The sequence below is a fragment of the Schistocerca cancellata genome, chromosome 2, assembly GCF_023864275.1.
Source record: "Schistocerca cancellata isolate TAMUIC-IGC-003103 chromosome 2, iqSchCanc2.1, whole genome shotgun sequence".
Classification (NCBI taxonomy): domain Eukaryota; kingdom Metazoa; phylum Arthropoda; class Insecta; order Orthoptera; family Acrididae; genus Schistocerca; species Schistocerca cancellata.
Genome location: NC_064627.1, coordinates 737,775,698 through 737,796,903, shown reverse-complemented (window position 1 = coordinate 737,796,903; position 21,206 = coordinate 737,775,698). Strand labels below are relative to the sequence as shown.

The window sequence follows — 21,206 nt, the reverse complement described above, 5'->3', positions numbered from 1 at the left end:
TTTCAGCAACTTATTAATTTCGCATTGTTTTCACTTACAGTACCTTCACGGTGGTGTACATGAAAGGAAATTCTGGTTAATAACCATGGTGTCAAAATTAATTCTCCTATATGCTACAATTAAAACCATGAATTTATTACTGAAGTATAAATTTGAAACTGCTTATATGTCACCAATATTTAATTTATATAAATTTTTTTCTGACTACTCTGCAAGTGCAGAACACAATTGTTTCATCTTGATTAGTATTTTTTTTAACTTTAGCATTCGTGTATCTGTTTCATAATGGTAGTCGAGGTTAGATCATAGTTCAGCTTTGCTATTTCCTTCATCATCTCAGGGCTGTTTGAAGAATATCTTTCCTTCCTTCCCAAGTGGACATATACACTGTCACAGCCACTTTACCAAGAGTGAGGTTTCTGTACTATTTGTTTAGATTTCATTATCTGACTTTCTTGTATTGAGGGAACGTTCGTGCTATTGTGTGCTGTGTAAAGCCATGGCCCATTTGCTCTTAGAGCAGGATATACGGATGGGAGCGTTAATGGACCCACACTCCGCTTTTTTATGTCCATTTTTCCACACTTAGCCCATATAATCTCAGTGTTCCTGAAGTTTTTCATTGCGTGCTCCTACATCACAACATTTGTAGCACTGGGCTAAAATGTAATTGAGGACTGCTCGCCGTCGGTACTTGATGAAGCCATTGCCTTTTTTGTAAGAGGATTTTTCTCAGAGTTGGATTGACTTCAAGGATGTTGTGCGAGAAGCCTCTATCCTTCGGTTCTGACTTAAATCGAATTTTCATCTCTGAGTAGGTCCCGACGTACACAGAGACTTTCACGAAATTCTTCGTAGCTGTGATGTCCGAGCTTGGTAAACTGCCGATAGTGTCTTGCTTCTTTGTAGTCCCTCAGATTTGATTTTCGTTCTTTTGTTTGGTACTTCGATTAATTTCTGACAGGCTGCTTGGAACCTGTTTTGACAATCACTAATGACTGTATTGTCTGTTGTTGTGACAGAATAAATACGCAACTCTTCTTTAGTTGGCCTGATTTGGCTGGTTAATATGTGCCTGAGTGATTTGGAATCATTGTTGCAACTTTTCTTTATAAAGACAGTACTCGACTTTTTACCTTTTTCAATTTTTTTCTTATTCTTACTGTTCGTATCTTCATTAGTCACTACCACATAAATTCATGAGCAGCTTATCAGCTTTCTGTGTGGCCCTCAGGTTTTCGCCTCTAATGGTGAGATCTGATGTTTCAGTACTTCTATCTATGCATGCATTGGTGGGTCATCCATCTGTGCAAGTTATTGTGCAATTCTGGAGTTTTCCTCCAGTGCATCGATTCTATCTTCAACTCTGCTGACAAAGGGGGGCCATGACGTTGGGATCAAGGATTTACTTCAAATTTTATACGCCTTTGGTTGACCATTAAAACAACAAGTAATAAGGTAAACTACTCTGGCAATTCCGAGAAAATCGTAGGAGAAGTTTTAAGCGTCTACTATGTAACTGAGGTATCTGTGTGAAGGTGCCGACAATACGAAGTCAGTCTGGTCAAATGGTTAGCCTTCACGCTTGGCAAGAGGGTCGTGGACGAGGTGACCGTGCGAATCGTTATGACATTCGTTATTTTCAGTAGTCGAAGAACGAGCAGTCACATTCATTTTTGTAGTACAAGTGTAAATTCTGTGACATTCAAAAGATTTGCACCTAATCTATTCGTTCTTTGCTGCATTAGCAACATCTCACGGATATGCAGGTTAAGTGCCAAATGGGGCCTGCCTCTGTGTCTGCAGCTCGAGGCCTTGAGGTGCAAAGTACTCCCCGCCAACTTACCAGATTGCATGTATAAAGGATTTCGCAAATCGCGACAGGCATACATTTTCAGGAAAACTCTATGCGTTTCTTCGTTTGCTTGTCGATGGTTATAAGTGTGTTTGTCCTAATAATTAAATTTGACTAAAAGTAGTAAGCAGTCAGCGTGAAAGTCACTAAGACTTCATGCGAAGACACGTGGTTTTTAAATCATATGACCACTCAGGTATCATACACATTAAATTACATGACCAGTGATGAAAAAATATAGATTATAAATTATATCTGAGCGGATGTCATACGAATATACGTTCCTTTTACGAAGTTCGAATTCTAGTCGCTTAATCAGTATGAACCTAACCTTCGACAACCACACAAGTGCAGAGTGCTGTCAAATAAACATCGAACAACAGATCCACAGCAGCGTAGCACTTCCGAGTTGTGGAGTACAACATAGCACGACGAGAACTGGCTTGTAGAAGTCAGTAGCGGTGTTAAATAAGGCTCCAAGGTTAATGGAGCGGCTGGAATCACTGTACATTCTGCGCGGACAATCGATCAGTATTATGGGTGGCCAATAGCTGTGGTTTGAAGCGCGCGAGCGCGAAGGCGGACTACGAAGTTAGCAGCGGGCCGCCTACAGACGAGTGCTGCCAACGACGCCTTTCTAGGCGGCGCGTATTGGAGCGCGTCGCTGCCCGGTGGGGAGACTTAACAGTGGTAGATACCACAAGTACGTAATTGAGTTCACTACTGGGGGCATAGTCGTTATTAGTAATTACTCGATTTGCCTTTTCAAGTTTATGTGTTTCAATCCGAGCTCTTTGCAGTAGGAAAAGTAGGGTTCATTATCTTAGCATTTCCCTAATGGGTCAAACAGAAACTTGAGGTATCAATTTTTATTTTCACTTCGGTTTGATACATATTGAGTGGATCTTTACTAATTTCGTTTATGCCATTCTGTTCGAAATACTGTAATGTTTTGTCAGTGCAATCTTTTTCATATAATACCATTGCTTTTACGCTTATCAGATTTTATCACTAAAGGTTCTGTATCTAGCAATTTTTTATTTAAGGTTTTTACTGTCGTAAGTTCCGGTACATTATGAGTATCTGCATGCAGTGCATTATGTAGGGATTTTTTCGTCTATAAAGAAACTTTTGTTTCTTAATTTTTGTTTAATTTTGCATAAATACAAGCTACTTTTGCCTCAGAAATTATTTCTTTAATTTAGTTTTTGATAAATTGTGCGTCAAGTTATGCTGAAGTCCTTTCTCTAATAAATCTGTTTTACTTTTATTTATCTGTACATTTGTTAAATTGACGTGCAGATCGTAGATTTTAACTTGTGTTTCTGAGTCAGTTATGATACCATCTGTCGCGAACTGCGACAAGTTATAAAGTTTCTGACACTTTTTTTCCACTAGCTGCTTATATGCTTATATTTTATGATCCACCGTCTAATTTCTTATGGTGGGTCGTATGTTGCCACTTAGCCGCTGTGACTGAGTCCGGGGTCCGGAGTGACTGAAAGTAACACCACCCCGGCTCCCGTCCCCACTCACACCGTTGCACGTGTCCCGCCACGTGGAGGCGGGCTCTATTTGTTTAGATCCATTTGATATCTTTTTTTTTGTGCAGCATTAGAAAAACTTATAACTAATACAAAATCAAGTAAGATATTAATAAACAAAACGAAATTAAATATTTAGAAAGAAGGAAGGGAGAGAACTGAATAGAGAAGGGATAGGTATAATATTGCCCGTCACCTGGTTGTGGGCGGCGGCCCGGGTCTTGGAATGACCCTCAAGACGCTGGCCGTCGCTCACCATGCCTTTAACATCTACCATCCTAAAAACTAACTTAACTAAAAGAGATTAGAGTACGTTAAAGCTAGAAACTAAGACTAAGACCTCCATGTCCAGCCTGCTAAACTATTTACGATATACAATAGAGAGGTAACTGATTTTGTGCTTGGCTCAGAGTTGCTAATGAAAGGGTACTTGTGGTAAAAGTAATAAGGTAATGACGCTAACGGTTTGTGTTGAGCCTACAGGGCTCCTAGTATAGTATATCAGGCGCAAGCACCTCCCGGCCCCGCCGACAACACGACCTGAACGGTGGTTTTCCCCAATCTACCATAGGTATCCGTCGGGTTGGGCTCAAAAGAGAGGAACCACAATTAAGATCCTTCCATCCAGGACGTGCGCCGCCTCTTACCAGGGGGCGTAGGTCCCTTGAAGAGGTGCCTAACTTTATGCTTCAGATCAGAAGTTATTAGTGTAGTGGAGGTTGACGTATAGGCTGTGTAGGTTGGTTGTACAAACAGTTCACGCTGAGCCAATGAGACTTACAATGATACGTGGTGTGGCAGTTAGCACCTTCCGGCCCCGCCAGCAACACAGCCTAAACGGTGGTTTTCCCCGATCTATCATAGGTATCCGTCGGGTTGGGCTCAAAAGATCCTTCCATCCAGACTGTGCGCTGCCTCTTAACGGAAGGCGTAGATCCCTTGAAGAGGTACCCAGCTTTAAGCTCTTATTAGACATGGAGATGCTGTTAACTATTTACATATAAGGTGCAATCTGTTTTTAGGATTGTGTGTGACTTGTGCACCTCTTGTCGGTTGTTCCATTCTGTTCTTTGAATTTCACTTGGTTGACACTATGGATCATCCGCGCTGGACGATTCAATATCCGTGTTGGTGCCCTGGTCTGTATCTGTTTCTTCTTCATCACTCGTGGTGCTAATCATATCTGTGTCCCCCTGGGCATCGTGACGTCTGTTTGGACCGACTTGCCTTCGGTAGGCTCTGTTGCGCAAGTATTCTATTTGTTGGATCTTCGAGATTTCGTCCGTTAGTTTGTTGAGTTCAGTCCACCTTTCCGGGTCGCGTATTATGGCATATAGTTCGTTCTGTGTGTTCAGGCGATTTATGTGTACTGTGTGTCTTATGTTCGTGCGCTGTCCGCAGAAGAAGACAGTATGTTCAGGGGAACCTTCTTCCCCGCATGTGCATCTATTAGTCTGCTGCAGACTCACGCGGTACCGGTGCGTGGGATAAGGGCCATGTCCTGTGATGAAATGTACTATACCGCGGCTGGGATCAATATGTTTTAGTTTTAGTTTTTCCCGGATGTCAGGGAAGAAGTTGTATACACGGCGGCCCTTATCGCTGTTGGCCCACTCGCTCTGCCAGGTATCCACTCGCCATGCTCTGAGTTGGCGTGTTGTCTCAATCGGTACACCAGTGATCTGCCGAACCTGGTCTATTCTCACCATCCTAAGCCAGTACATTGCTGCGCGGTAACTGATGGTGATATCTATGGGGAAGACTCCCATGACGACACATAGTGCGTCATTTGATGTTGTGTTGAATGCCCCTGTTAGTCGAAGTAGAACACTTCTTTGGCCTCAACGTACAATGGTTCTGTTGGTTGAGAGATTTAACCTGTGGGCCCACGTACTGGCAGCAAAGCATAGTACTGACTCGAAGAGAGCGCAATGGTATGTTCGTGTCACTGACAGGGGTAGCCTGAATTGTTCCGAATTTAGCCTAGCCAGTTTGTGTAGTATCTTTTCTGCTTTGTTTGTGCATATTCGCATGTGTTCGTGGAAGTTCAATCGTTCATCAATGTATACTCCTAGATAGCGTGTGACTGCTAGTCTTTTTATGTTTGTGTCCCCGAGTTTGACTATTGGGTTCCTGCGCAGGATACCCTTTAGCAATGTATAAGTTGTTTTGTTTCCTGCTATCTTTAATTTATTATCTGTGCACCATTGGGTTATTGTCCTAAGTGTTCCATTGGCTCTTTCTTCTAGCTGGGCACGGTTGTTTGCTGAAACCACGACGAGTAGATCATCAGCATAAGCGACAACTCCATCTGTCAGGATGTGCTCTTCTAGTAACTGTAGGAGCGGTTCTATCACTATGTCCCAGAAGATGGGGCCGCAGATCGACCCTTGCGGACAGCCTTTTGTAATTCGTTTAATCACTTTCTGGTTGTCCAATTCCCAAACGACCGTTCTGTCTCTGCAGTAGTCCATGAAACTACAGTGAATAGCACTACATTCATGTTCGTCGTAAAATGGACTGCCGGGTATCGATGTAGTTTTACGTATAAACTGCTGTCTTGGGATGGCTGTTAACTGCGGGAGGGTGATACGTACTTGCATGAACCCCTTAGAAAATGGCACGTGATAATCCCGGTGTCTGCACGACCCTCCACAACCTAGTAGCACTGACTCTCTTCAGCAAAGAAACTTCCTCCCAATTCAAGAAACAGCCAAAGTCTCTTGTTCAGCAAATGTAAACATAAGTGTTAACAGAAGTCCGAAGATGCTCGCTCGAAACTGATAAAGGCCCTATTTAGTTTAAGTAAATAGCATCATTGGCCGTAGCTGGTTGTTGTATCTACAAAAAAAAATGGTTCAAATGGCTCTGAGCACTGTGGGACTTAACTTCTGAGGTCATCAGTCCCCTAGACCTTAGAACTACTTAAACCTAACTAACCTAAGGACATCACACACATCCATGCCCGAGGCAGGATTCGAACCTGCGACCGTAGCGGTCGCGCGGTTCCAGACTGTAGTGCCTAGAACGCCACACCGGCCGGCGTTATATCTACAAAGATCAGCCATAAAGTAGTGCTTTTTACGTTGTTATTTTATGAGAAAAGTAAATAACAAGTACCTAGGATAGCACTTACAATATTTTTGTTCTTTTCAATATAAGCACCATCTTTGCTCACAGTTTTCCTGAGACAAGAGAGTTTATATCTGTGTAGTAAAAATCACAGTCCTACTTCCTCAGCCACTGGTGCACAGAATTTTCATTTGTTTGTGCATTTTCAAGGTGATGCCTCTGATGAGCTTCTTTGATTGTGGCGAACACATGGATGATTTGATCGACACGTGGGATGTTGTATGGAGTCACCGCAGTCCTTAAACCGTCTATTCCGTGATGCATTAGCCCACTACGTCTGCCCTTCAGTTGGGTGCCTCACCTCCTGTAGTAACGAATTCAGTCGTGGATCCCTGTCTTATTCACACGTCTTGCTGGTCATTTTCTAAATTTGCGCAGTTTTGCTGTCTGCTGATGTGGGACGCTGTTATTGGAGTGAGCTACAGAAGAACGTTAAAATGAGTAAACCAAACTCGTGATTAGTGCATTGTCAACTTGAGAATAATAAGCACTGCCATTCCGGTGGGAGACGGTTCATCAGGTTTGACCGACTGCCGCGTCATCCACTGAAAATGGTGTCATTTGGATGTGGTATGAAAGTGTCAGGGTCAGTACATCGCACTTTCGACCATTGTCGGTGTAGCAGACCTGGTGCTGCTTCTAGTCGGTCAAGTAACTCATCAGTTGAAACTATGAGGCTGAGTGTACTACGTTCCTGTCCTCCGACCAAGAAAAATTCCCTGGTAGTACCGGGAATCGAACTCGAGTAGTCTGCACGAAAGTCAGCTACGCTGACCTCTCAGCTAAGGAGGCGGACACATTATCGAACTTAATGAAGTAGAAAGTAATTATTTAACTAAACATTTCGTAATATAACACGTTTGTAAAACAAACTAAAAAGTGTAAAATATTTTCTCCTAGCCTTGTACAGATTCCTAGCCCCATAGAGTCCTGAAAGTTTGTGCTTCTGAAATTGTAATAGTGATGAAAGTACTTGTAGAATTTAAAACCAGAAACGTGGGGCGTATGCAACAGTAAATAATAAGGATTTGAAACATTCATAAATCAGTTATGCTTTGGAGGCATCCATCGTTCGTCGTTTCAATTGTACAAGTATTTTGATAGCTTTATCAAAATGTTACAAGCACAAATTTGCAGGACTGTTTGTATGGAGTTCGCAATCGTTATGGGGCTAGGAGAAATTATTTTATAGTTTTTAGTCCATTTGGAAACATGCTATATTAAATTGTTTGTTTAAATAATTATTTTATGCTTTTTAGTGGTGTGTGACCATCGATTTCAAACATTTTAATGAGACTGCAACAAAGACACATGAGAAATTTCAGGATTATTTCGGTTACTCTTCACTTGTGTCAACCAATTCACTGGAGCCTCCTTTGATGATGTCACAAAAGACCTCCAAGGTAAAAATCAGACTCGATCTCACATTCGGACCATTCTTACCTCGAAATTTTTGAGACTGGAAGAGGAAATAGGGAAAGCAGCAGTGGTACGAAACGTACCCTCCGCCACACACCAGACACGAATGCAAGTTAATATTGCATTGTCATCCAGTTATGAACTATGTTGAAAGTTTCAAGTCTGTAGCTCATTGGGAAATGACAGCGGTAAGCAAACTACTCTCTGCTACTCACCAGACAAGAAAGTTAGTTCGTACTGCATTATAATCCAGTTCTGAGATATAAGAGTTTCAAGTGTCAACCTCATTGGGAAATGGTAGTGGTAAATAAAGTACCCTCCGCCACATACAAGACAAGGAAGCGAATTAATATTACACACTAAAAATCCACTCCAGTTGCTAATAATCTTCTTAATTTATTCCATGACCGGTTTCGAAGCTTAAACGTTCACCTTCAGGTGCCACCAAATAATTACGAGAGGATAAATGTGTGGCGATCGGACCAATCAGTCAGGGGGAATCACATTTACTTCATATCAACGCATGGGAGAATAGGACAAGCAACCAGTGTCCGCCTGGACAGCACGACACGAAACACAGTTAACATTCTATCATCATCTCGTTTTAAGCTATGTGGATTGTTTCAAGTCTCTAGCTGATTAGTAAATAATAGCGGTAAACAAAGAACTCTCCGAAACACATCAGAGTGGAAAGCGAATTAGTATTGCATTAAAATTCAGTTCTGAGCTATGTAGAAAGTTTCAGGTCTGTAGCTCATCGGAAGTCAGATTAAAATCAATGTATAAATGGGCAAGAAAGCGATCCAATAAAAAGTGTAAAAACAGGAAGCATTACTTTCTGGTTGTCCTCCTTCCATTTTATACGAATTAACGTGACATTCGCGTGGTCGTATATCTCGCAATAACAACATATCTATCGACGTCAGTAATTGAGACTCGAGACTCGCCAAGACAGGCCGCGGCGCGTACGTCACAGCACGTGACACATCAGCTCCTACGAGTGGCAGCAGCCGTCTCTGGCGGGAAGTGAGGAACTACTGTGATTCTAGACGAGTTCAATAATTCTTATCTGCGCGTTTAATTGTATGCGAGCTCTCGATACCACACTACAAAATTAAAACCTTTAGTTGGTACCTTTTCATCGATATACTGATTTCTCATGGGCCCTGCATGGACCCAAGTGTTCGCTAAGTGTGGTGGACAAGGCTGCTCGGGGCCAACGTGATACACAGGTTGCACAACAAATTTGTGACGTCACACTAATCGGATCGCCCGCCACACGTCGCAAACGCTCAGCACCGTGCAGGGCCCTCGGGAAACCAATATTTACAATGAAGAGCCAAAGTACTGGTACACCTGCCTAATATCGTGTAGGGCCCCTGCGAGCACGCAGAAGGCCGCAACACGACGTGGCATGGACTCCACTAATGTCTGAAGTTGTGCTGGTGGGAACTGACATCATGAATCCTGCAGGGCTGTCCATAAATCCGTACGACTACAACGGGGTCTCTTCTGAACAGCACGTTGCAAGGCATCCCAGATTTGCTCAATAATGATCATGTTTCGGGATTTGAAGGACAGCGGAAGTATTTAAACTGAGAAGATTGTTCCTGGAGCCACTTTGTAGCAATCCTGGAGATGTGGTGTGTGACATTGTCCTGCTGGAATTACCTAAATCCGTCGGAAAGCACAATCGCCATGAACGGATGCAGGTGATAACACAGGATTCTTGCGTACGTGTCACGTGTCAGAGTGGTATTTGGCCATATCAGGGGTACCAAATCACCCGAAATGCACACGCCCCATACCGTTACAGAGCCTCCACCAATTTGAACAGTCCCCTGCTGACATGCGAGGTCCATGGATGAATGAGGTGGTCTCCATACCCATACACGTCTATCCGCTCGATAGAATTTGAAACGATACTCGTCCGACCAGGCAACATGTTGCCAATGATTAACAGTCCATTTTCAGTGCTGACGAGCCAAGACGAGGCGTAACGTTTTGTGTCGTGCAGTCATCACGGGTACACGAATGGGTCTTCGGATCCGAAAGCCCGTATCGATGATGTTCATCTACATCTACATCTACAGTTATACTCCGCAAGCCACCAAACGGTGTGTGGCGGAAGGCACTTTACGTGCCACTGACATTACCTCCGTTTCCTGTTCCAGTCGCCTATGGTTCGCGGGAAGAACGACTGCCGGATAGCCTCCGTGCGCGCCCGAATCTCTCTAATTTGACATGCTTGATCTCCTCGGGAGGTATAAGTCGGGGGAAGCAATATATTGCATACCTCATCCAGAAACGCACCCTCTCGAAACCTTGACAGCAAGCTACACCGCGATGCAGAGCGCCTCTCTTGCAGAGTCTGCCACTTGAGTTTGCTAAACATCTCCGTAACACTATCACGCTTACCAAATAACCCTATGACGAACCGCGCCGCTCTTCTTTGGATCTTCTCTATCTCCTCTGTCAACCCGACGTGGTACGGATCCCACACTGATCAGCAATACTCATGTATAGGTCGAACGAGTGTTTTGTAAGCCACCTCCTTTGTTTCGTTGAATGGTTCGAACGCTGACACTTGTCGACGGTCCAGCATCGAAATCTGCAGCAATTTTGCGGAAGGGTTGCACTTACGTCACACTGAAAGATTCTCTTCAGTTATTGTTGGTCCCGTCCTGTTTCCGGACGCAGCAATATGGGAGATCTGATGTTTTACCGAATTCCAGATATTCACGGTACACTCGTGAAATTGTCGTATGGGAAAATCCTCACTTCATTGCTACCTCGGGGATGCTGTGCCCCATCGCTCGTGCGCCGACTTTAACACCACGTCCAAACACACTTAAATCGTGATAACCTGCCATTGTAGCAGCTGTAACCGATCTAACAACTGCGCTAGACACTTGTTGCCTTCTATAGGCTTTGCCGACCGCTGCTCCGTATACTACATGTTCACACATCTCTGCATTTGAATGTGCATCCCTATACCAGTTCCTATGATGCTTGAGTGTAATTTGAAAGGTATCCGCTAAAAATATTAATTTTGTCGTGTGCTACTTGTTTGGTTTTAAACAAGAAGAAAACTTACGAAGCTCGTCTGAAATAGCTACACGCTCCCAATCGGAGACGGCTGCTGGCACTCGTAAGACCTGCGCGATACTTGTGGGCCTCGAGTCTACTGTGGGATGACACAAGCTCGTTGCAGAGCCTATATTGCTCGTGGGGTTCCGTCGAGATTCTAAACTGACTGATGGCGGTATGTGCAGGACAACCCGTACAGCGTGGGCCGGTGCGGCGACTGCCTGCGCGACCGCGCGGACAAGCTGGTGGTGCTGGAGCCGGCGGGCAACGCGTCGTCGCCGGTGTCGGCGGTGCTGTCGGCGTGCCTGTGCCACGGGGGCGCGCAGCTGCCGCCGCTGTCGGTGGTGTCGCGCGGCGAGCGCCTCACGCTGGAGCTGCGCGTCGACGCGGCGCACGCCGCCTCCAGCTACTTCAAGCACGCGCCGCCGCTGTTCGAGGCGCGCTACCGCTTCGTGCACGCGCCCCTCTGCGGGCCGCCGCTGCTGCCGCCCGCCACCGACGGCGAGCTGCGCTTCCCCAACTTCGAGGCGCTGCTGGGCTTCGCGGAGCCGCCGCGCGCGCTGCACTGCATCTGGCGGCTGGCGGTGCGGCCGGAGCGCCACCTCTGGCTGCACTTCGAGGACGCGCGGCTGGCGTCGCGCGACTGCCGGCTGTCGGTGTCGCTGCCCGCGCGGCCCGCGCCGCTGCTGTTCGCGTGCGGCGTCAACGCCAGTGCCTTGCAGGAGCTGCCCGTCATCGCGGCCGCCGACCTGCTCCCGCCGGACGCCGCCGCCGGCGACGACTCTCCGCACGTCACCGTCGAGTTCGTCTCGTCTGCCTGGAGCGCCGCGGACTACTTCAGGATGGTGTGGACCGAGCTGACCAGGGTCGAGATCGTTCAGGCACGTAAATCTCATAGCGTGATTTCCGGCAGGGTTCTCACAATGAAAACCGTCAGGTCAGGTCATAGAGCGAGTGTGACGTTCGGCAACATTTACGTCACTACGGTCCTTTCGGCCGTTCTTCGCATTCCGTGGCGTGGTGCAAAGTCACATTCACGGGCGCGGTGTCAATCCACGTACTCTTGTCGTTGGGTGGCGCGAGGGACAAGTTGCGCGATGTAGTAGTGCGTCGCGAATTGAAGTGGACATTTTTATTGGCGGACCCGGATCAATTGTCAGCTGCAGCCGGCGGGCAAAGTGAAAATAATATTGGCCACCAGCCTCGCTTTCACCAGCTATTCAGGATTATATTTATAACTGTTCCGAAGTCGATATCAAAAAGACTGTACCTATATCACGACTGTTAAGGAAGAAACCTACATTCGCCCGGTGGACAGGAACAGGTTCACCTTTCATTGCTCGCACTTCGCTTGCAGCTAGTGCCGAACAACTCCCTTCGTCAATTTTCACAACAAGAAGTCAGCTATACACTTCAAAATCAATAGGAAAGGAATCACACCAAAACATCACACTGCAATTTCCATGGTACAAGAAGTAAAATTTTATTGAAATGAATTAACGCTAACCAAGTCCATTACTTTTAACCGCCACCACCCCCACATAGCTAATGACTCAACGCTCTTCTATAACTAAAAATCTAAACTCCTCCCGCACAGGCCATGAAGGCCATAAGTTAGCGACCGGCCGCCGTGTCACCCTCAGCCCACAGCCGTCACGGGATGCGGATATGGGGGGCACGTGGTCAGCACAACGCTCTCCCGGCCGAATGTCAGTTCCCGAGACCGGAGCCGCTACTCCGCAATCATTAGCTCCTCAGTTCGTTTCACAAGGGCTGAGAGCACCCCGCTTGCCAACAGCGCTCGGCTGACCGGATGGTCACCCATCAAAGTGCTAGCCCAGCCCGACAGCGCTTAACTTCGGTGGTATGACGCGAACCGGTGTTACCATTGTTACCATTGCGGCAAGGCCATTGGCCACGCTTTCCTCTAATGTCTCCCTATTTGCGGTGTAAGTCCATGATCTCTAACCCGCAAAACTCGTTGAGACAACCAGGAAATGCTAAATAGAACTTGGGAACGCACATCGGATTGATTACAAAGGATTACCCACTCCGGAATCTTGATATACTAAACGAAAATTCCACCTTCGCCCAGAAGGCACAAAGCTTTTCCACCCCACAAGTACCGAGCGGGGTGGCGCAGTGGTTAGACACTGGACTCGCATTCGGGAGGACGATGGTTCAATCCCGCGTCCGGCCATCCTGATTTAGGTTTTCCGTGATTTCCCTAAATCGCTCAAGGCAAATGCCGGGATGGTTCCTCTGAAAGGGCACGGCCGACTTCCTTCCCAATCCTTCCCTAATCCGATGAGACCGATGACCACGCTGTCTGGTCTCCTTCCCCAAACCAACCAACCAACCACCCCACAAGTGTTGCCAGTCGACTCCTCAACTTCACATAACTATAGGCCTTTCAGACAGTCAGAATCAAGAGCAGAATATAGGAATTCTCATGGGCCATTTCCCTCTCCTGATTACTGGGCTTCTGTAAGATGCTGCCTCCTGGCAGGATATTTAGAATGTACGCTGCAAACACCGCCCATCGTGCGGAAATTACTCTCCATGTAAGCCCGACCAATATGCTCTGGACAAAACTCATTTAGCAGGAAGAAGGTAAGGGCAAGATCGTTAGTTCTAGACTGAAAAAAATCCCCCTTTCTCCTGCGGGTGCTTACTGGCCGAGACAACAACGTTACCGTACTGAGCTAGCACGTTTCTGCGGCTATGAGAAACCTGATAACCGGCCGTGTCTTGTTTCCTGACATTGTCACAGTAGATGCGTGTCCGCTACCTGGTATCAATTTGCAACAGTCCTCTTACATCGGGCACCTAGCATTGCTGATTACAAGTTGATGATTGGTCAGTGAATACACTGTAGTAGTTACACTGGTTAAAACCATTTCATTTGGGGAGAAAACGTGATGTTTGTACTCGAACCAATCTCCTCAAGTACTTAGGCAGTCTCCTGCTTGATCCATGTAGCAGTTATTCTGAATGTGTTTCTCAAAGACGGTAGCGTTATCGTGCTGTAAACTTATCATTTGTAGCTACTGACTTATCATGAACATATATAACAACGTATGTATGTATTTGTGTGTGTGTGTGTGTGTGTGTGTGTGTATGGCGCCGGCCGAAGTGGCCGTGCGGTTAAAGGCGCTGCAGTCTGGAACCGCAAGACCGCTACGGTCGCAGGTTCGAATCCTGCCTCGGGCATGGATGTTTGTGACGTCCTTCGGTTAGTTAGGTTTAACTAGTTCTAAGTTCTAGGGGACTAATGACCTCAGAAGTTGAGTCCCATAGTGCTCAGAGCCATTTGAACCATTTTTGTGTGTGTGTATGTGTGTGTGTGTGTGTGTGTGTGTATTTTCGTCATAACCATCTGATCGATTTCAACTAAATTTGGTACAGTTATTACTTATTACCTGGGAAGAAGTATTTCTAGGGTCAGCACCACATAGGTATTCTTCACGTGCTATCACTTTACGCCTTTCATTCCTCATCTTTTCTGTTTTTCTTACATCTATCCGAGTTCTCAAAAACTTCATCTCATTTTCACGACCCTACTTTGTAGTCTGACTTTCTTTCATGACTCAGGTTCTGCAGCGAAGTACTATATAGGTGTGTAATACGTTTGGCATATTAGCTTCTACTTTTATGAGCGACTTCTTTGTCCCACATCACTCTGCGCTCCCTCCAGTCGTCATTACTAGCGAAAACGTGCTGGTGAGGGTGGTATGTAGCTGTCACACGGTCGTTGCAGGTGGACGTGTGCACTTAGATAGACGTCGCTAGTGCTCTTTGCAGTAACCTTGTGTCTCCGTGGATGTGTCCCTCAGGGATATTATACAGCACAGCGGTCGGCCCGTTGATAGCACTCACCTTGACTGCAATGCTGATCGCTACAAACAAAGAAAAGGCTCTTCAGTTGAAACGTCCGGGCTCAGAGGCCGTGGTCGCTGTATAAAATTTTCGGCTAACGTTTCGTCTCCATCTGCGGAAGACAAAGCGTTATGTGAAAATTTTATACATCGACCACGGCCTCTCAGACCGGAAGTTTCAACTGAAGACAACACCGGCCGTGAAAGTCTACATTGTATGAATGAAAAGGCTCCTTGGTTATTGACAATGAACATTCACGTTTAAGGACAGCAACACACTTTTTTATAATTGTAATTATCTTTGTGGAAAATATCACAATCACTCTCGGTAAACATCACAGGAAACTGAAATAAAATGTAATTAAAATCATTAATACTTACAGCGCAAGCCCACACCATATGCAGTATGTGTTTCTCCATGCACAATCACCCCCACTCTGACTTATCCATTCCCTCGCGCTGGACTGACCTGAAGTCACCACTCTCGTCTGCTAGACAGTCAGAGACCAGAAGAGGCAACGCTGCCTTATAAGGGTGTGCACTGGACAACCAGTGAGAGACGAGAAGCGTTTTTCTCAGTGGCTTCGCGTGTCCGACCACGCAATCGGTGTAGGACAACATAAAATTTTCTTTTTGTATAGAACCAGATTTCTGGATAGCTGGAGTCCACAGAGACTGTATTGTATTGAGAATAATTTCTATCGAAATTACCGATTTCAGGTGGCTTCGGCGACCCTCAGAACTACAAAAGAAATAAGCAGATTTTGTAGTAATTTAACGAAAGTAATTTATATTCGGTTCCATTTCGAACTTCGTCATAAGTTGTCTTTAGTGTGAATACTGCTTATGTAACATACCTGTTGTAACTCCAACGAGAGGTGCGTCAGCATTAGGCCTACATAGCGCAGTGGTGTCGTCGACATTTGTTCTGTAGTATATGATGTTGTCTGCTATATTTCTATTCTATTCAGTGATTCCTTTTCTAAGTGGTACTTTTCATTAGGAATGAAATTTTAAAGGATGTGAACTACTGACGTACTGCCATACTATTAGGTAATTTATCTGCTTATTACAGATGCATCACATCTGTGACATAAAATACAGTAATTGCAGTGTTGGTAATGCCGTTTTATACATGTTATTGACTAATGAACTAATGTATGTTGTGTTAAATTTTATACTGAAAACTTTTTGTAGCGATGTGTCACTAGCCCATAAGGATGAGCTTTTATGTGAAACATCCTCGCATGTATATTCGGAAATGTTCAAATGTGTGTGAATTCCTAAGGGACCAAACTGTAGAGGTCATCGGTCCCTAGAATTACACACTACTTAAACTAACTTATCCTAAGAACAACACACACACACACACACACACACACACACACACACACATGCCCGAGGGAGGACTCGAATCTCCGGCGGTAGAGGTCGCGCAATCCTTGACTGGCGCCTCTAACCGTGCGGCCACTCCGCGCGGCCATTCGGAAATAGCGCACTGTCGGCAGTGGTGCGACTGAACCATGACCTGTAATTTTCCACATGACATTATTTTATTGTACTTTAAGTATGCAATTCTAGCTGAGAACTTTTCCGTAAATTTTTTAAACTAATTTGCCCGGTGCTGGCCGAAGGCAGTAATTTTGTTAAAGATAAGTGTGACCAGCAGGATAATTAAATTACTCTCATGATTGTTTCCAAATACAGCGTTATTTAGCTGGAACGACTGTTTCCCAGTAGACTGATATCATGTTCCAATACGTCTGCCGGCTTTTGTGGCTGGTGTCATTGAAGGTAAAATCTTCTAAGATACCAGGAGGCTTTATTTACCTTTTCTGTTTCTTAATCACGGTCGGCTTTTCGGCCCCACTGCTAGCATCTTCTGGTGTTGACGGTGGAGTGAAAACAAATGGTTCAAATGGCTCTGAGCACTATGGGACTTAACTTCTGAGGTCATCACACACATCCATGCCCGAGACAGGATTCGAACCTGCGACCGTAGCAGTCGCGCGGTTCCAGATTGTAGCGCCTAGAACCATTCGGCCACTCCGGCTGGCAGAGTGAAAACAGCTAACCGTGTTTAGCTAACCGTGGATACCAGAAGGTACTGAAGAAAATCCCAGTAAGGGCGCGGGGCATGTCTGAGTGTGGTGACAGTTATTCAATACTACTCTAAAAATTAAAAATTAAAATTAAAAAGAACCAATGCACCAGGGCGGCATTATCTGAATTGGACGGAAATCAGTAGATGTGATGTACACTTAGAGACAAACCAATTGTAACAATTTTAGAAAAATTGATGATATATTCAAGAGAAAGGGCTTCACAAATTGAACAAATCAGTAACGCGTTGGTCCACCTCTGGCCCTTCTGTAAGGAAACTGGACGCTTAGTATCGACGACATATCAATGCGCAGCTAGGAATCAGCAGATGACATTACAGCAAGGTCGTCGGATCTCTCCCCATGAAATGAAGTGACACCCCAGACCATTATTCCTGGTTGTTGGGTCTGGAATATCATTGACCAGAGTACAGATGTTGTCGTTGATAGCCGGGCATTGTGGCCGAGCGGTTCTAGCAGCTTCAGTCTGGAAATCTCGACCGCTACGGTCGCAGGTTCGATTCCTGCCTCGGGAATGGGTGTGTGTGACGTCCTTACGTTAGTTAGGTTTAAGTAGTTCTAACTTCTAGGGGAGTGATGACCTAAGATATTAAGTACCGTAGTGTTCATAGACATTTTGTCATTGATGACCCCCGATTCGAACTGAGTCCAGATTACCAGCGAAGACATGTCTGGAGATGTCTCAGGCAGTGGTGGGATACTGACATGACTGTCGCCCAGCATACAGCCCGACAACTGGGAGCGATGCTGTGGGGTGCCATTTCTTTTCACAGCAGAGCCCCTTTCTTTGCCATCCGCGCCACCCTTAGAGCACAGCAGTACGTCGACGATATTCTACGCCCCATTTTGTTGCCCTTCTGAGCAAACTGTGGTGTCACCGCCAGACACCACACTTGCTAGGTGGTAGCTTAAATCGGCCGCGGTCCATTAGTACGTGTCGGACCCGCGTGTCGCCACTCAGTACTTGCAGACCTAGCGCCACCACATGGCAGGTCTAGAGAGGCGGACTAGCACTCGCCCCAGTTGTACGGACGACATTGCTAGCGACTAGACGTACGAGGCCTTCCTCTCATTTGCCGAGAGACAGTTAGAATAGCCTTCAGCTAAGTCCATAGCTACGACCTAGCAAGGCGCAGTTAATCATATCTGGAGAGAGTCTTACTTGTATTCACCATGGAGATGTACCACACAGGAGAATAAAGTTGAGTATACGAGAAGCTCCGTTCTTTTCTTTATAGCATTTATGAAGTATCCTGTTTCAGACTTAACGCAGGACGGCGTGAGTTGACGCGTGCCCTATTCGGCCCCTTCATAATAACACTGTGTCGGCACTTCTGTCGACACACATAACACAAACCATACTGTGCTTACATTTCAGTAATTTCTACTGCTTGTCTTCTTGTTTGACAAACCCTGTCTTGGCCAGCCAGGTCGTCGGGTCTCTCCCCATCTGAGAACGTTTGGAGCGTTATGGACAGGGCCCTCCACGCATCGCGGGATTTTGGTGATCTAAAGGGTCAATTGGACAGAATTCAGTTCGATATCGCTCTGTTGTACATCCAACAATAACTGCTTGCGTAAGGGCTACATGTGGACAAGTGTGCTATTGGCTTGCTGAATTTGTGAAGATCGTTATCTTGAATTACACTACTGGCCATTAAAATTGCTATACCAAGAAGAAATGCAGATAATAAACGGATATTCATTGGACAAATATGATATACTAGAACTGACATGTGACTACATTTTCACGCAGTTTGGATGCATAGATCCTGAGAAATCAGTACACAGAACAACCACCTCTGGCCGTAATAACGGCCATGATACGCCTGGACATTGAGTCAACCAGAGCTTGGATGGCGGGTACACGTACAGCTGCCCATGCAGCTTCAACACGATAGCACAGTTTATCAAGAGTAGTGACTGGCGTATTGTGACGAGCCAGTTGCTCGGCCACCATTGGCCAGGCGTTTTCAATTGGTGAGAGCTCTGGAGAATGTGCTGGCCAGGGCAGCAGTCGAACATTTTCTGTATGCAGCAAGGCCCGTACAGGACCTGCAAGATGCGGTCGTGCATTATCCTGCTGAAATGTAGGGTTTCGCAGGGATCGAATGAAGGGTAGAGCCACGGGTCGTGACACATCTGAAATGTAACGTCCACCGTTCAAAGTGCCGTCAATGTGAACAAGAGGTGACCGAGAGGTGTAACCAATGGCACCCCATCCATCACGCCGGGTGACACGCCAGTATGGCGATGACGAATACACGCTTCCACGCGTCCGTTCACCGCGATTTCGCCAAACACGGATGCGACCGTCATGATGCTGTAAACAGAACCAGGATTCATTCGAAAAAATGACGTTTTGCCATTCGTGCACCCAGGTTCGTCGTTGAGTACACCATCTCTGGCGCACCTGTCTGTGGTGTAGCGTCAAGGGTAACCGCAGACATGGTCTCCGAGCTGTTAGTCCATTCTGCTGCAAACGTCGTCGAACTGTTGGTGCAGATGGTTGTTGTCTTGCAAACGTCCCCATCTGCTGACTCAGGGATCGAGACATGGCTGCACGATCCGTTACAGCTATGCGGATATGATGCCTGTGATCTCGACTGCTAGTGATAGGAGGCCGTTGGGATCCATCACGGCGTTCCGTATTACCCTCCTAAACCCACCGATTCCATATTCTGCTAACAGTCATTGGATCTCTACGGACGCGAGCAGCAATAACGCGATACGATAAACCGAAATCGTGATAGGCTACAATCCGATCTTTATCAAAGTCGGAAACGTGATGGTACACATTTCTCCTCCTTACACGAGGCATCACAACAACGTTTCACCAGGCAACACCGGTCAACTGCTGTTTGAGTATGAGAAATCGGTTGGAAACTTTCCTCATGTCGGCACGTAGGTGTCGCCACCGGCCCCGACTTTGTGTGAATGCTCTGAAAAGCTAATCATTTGCATATCACAGCATCTTCTTCCTGTCGGTTAAATTTCGCGTCTGTAGCACGTCATCTTCGTGGTGTAGCAATTTTAATGGCCAGTAGTGTAATCATCCAATTTTTCTGAAATTGCGATCATTTGTTTGTTTGTGCGTGTACTTCACATCTACCGATTTCCGTCCCAATGGTATGCTCCGTTCACGGTGCGGTTAAAGGGTATTACAGTTCGCCTCTCGCTAATGAGTTCTCAGTTTGCATCGGTTGTTGTGTTACCTGGCGTACACGTGAACAAATCAATCAGCAGGATTCCGGGTCGGCGCCGTCGTCGGGCGAGGCCGGCGAGGACGGGGAGGAGGCGTCGGCGCCCTCTTCCTACTACGTGACGCGCGCCGACGCGGCCGAGGACTGCGAGTTCCCGTGCCCCGGCGACGCGGGCTACTGCATCCCCGCGCGGCTCGTCTGCAACGGCGTCGCCAACTGCCCGGCCAACGCGACGCTGGCGGCGGCCCAGGGCGACGAGGGCAGCGCGCTCTGCACGCGCCCCGACGCCGCCGACGTCAACTGGCTGGCCGTCGCGCTGTCCGCCGGCGCCGCCGCGCTGCTCGCTCTCGCCGCCTGCGTCGCCATCGTCTGCCGCTCCTGCTGCGCCGGCGGCGCCGATGCCGACAAGGCCGTCGCCGGGGACGTCGCGGCGGGAGGAGGCGTCGGCGTCGGCGGCGGTGGGGGCGGCATAGACGACGAGCGCGCCTACGACGGCTACCGGCGATGACTGCGGCGCGGCGGCGGCCGGCCTCGCAAGCCGCCCCCGGCCGGCACTGCCGCCGCCCCCGCTCCCGCCGCCCCCGCGCCGCCGCCCCGGCAGCCGTCGCACAAGGCGCCTCGGCTGCCGGCCACGGCGCGCTACCGGCCGCCGCCGTTTCCCAGCCAGGAACTCTATTACTGAGCTGTCAGCTGCCGCCGGCGCCACCTGCTGGCGGCAACTCGGGCGCCTCGTGAAAAGTGATAGCGTGTTGCGTGGTCCAAGCGTTTCTCGGAAGCTACATATTCGTCATTCACCGGGACACCTGGGTATCCCCTTTCAGGAAGGAGCTTCGTCAGACCCTCGGAAACATATTGGGGCAGAGTAATGCAGCTATAATATGATCGCTAGAGATGTACGAAATAGTTACCGTTTTATATCCCTGACGCTAGTTCCAAAGAATTCTCACAAAGAGCTCAAACAA

The 21,206-nt window shown here is 46.9% G+C and overlaps 1 protein-coding gene across 1 annotated transcript in view; it reads left to right on the top strand.

The window, feature by feature from the left end:
* Positions 1–20,752, top strand: part of LOC126158202 (uncharacterized) — a 124,354-nt gene extending 103,602 nt beyond the window's left edge. The window contains exons 7-8 of the mRNA XM_049916427.1: positions 11,226–11,797; positions 20,209–20,752. Coding sequence (XP_049772384.1) covers positions 11,226–11,797; positions 20,209–20,752 — 1,116 coding nt within the window. The remainder of the gene's footprint in view (positions 1–11,225; positions 11,798–20,208) is intronic.
* The last annotated feature ends 454 nt before the right edge of the window (positions 20,753–21,206 follow it).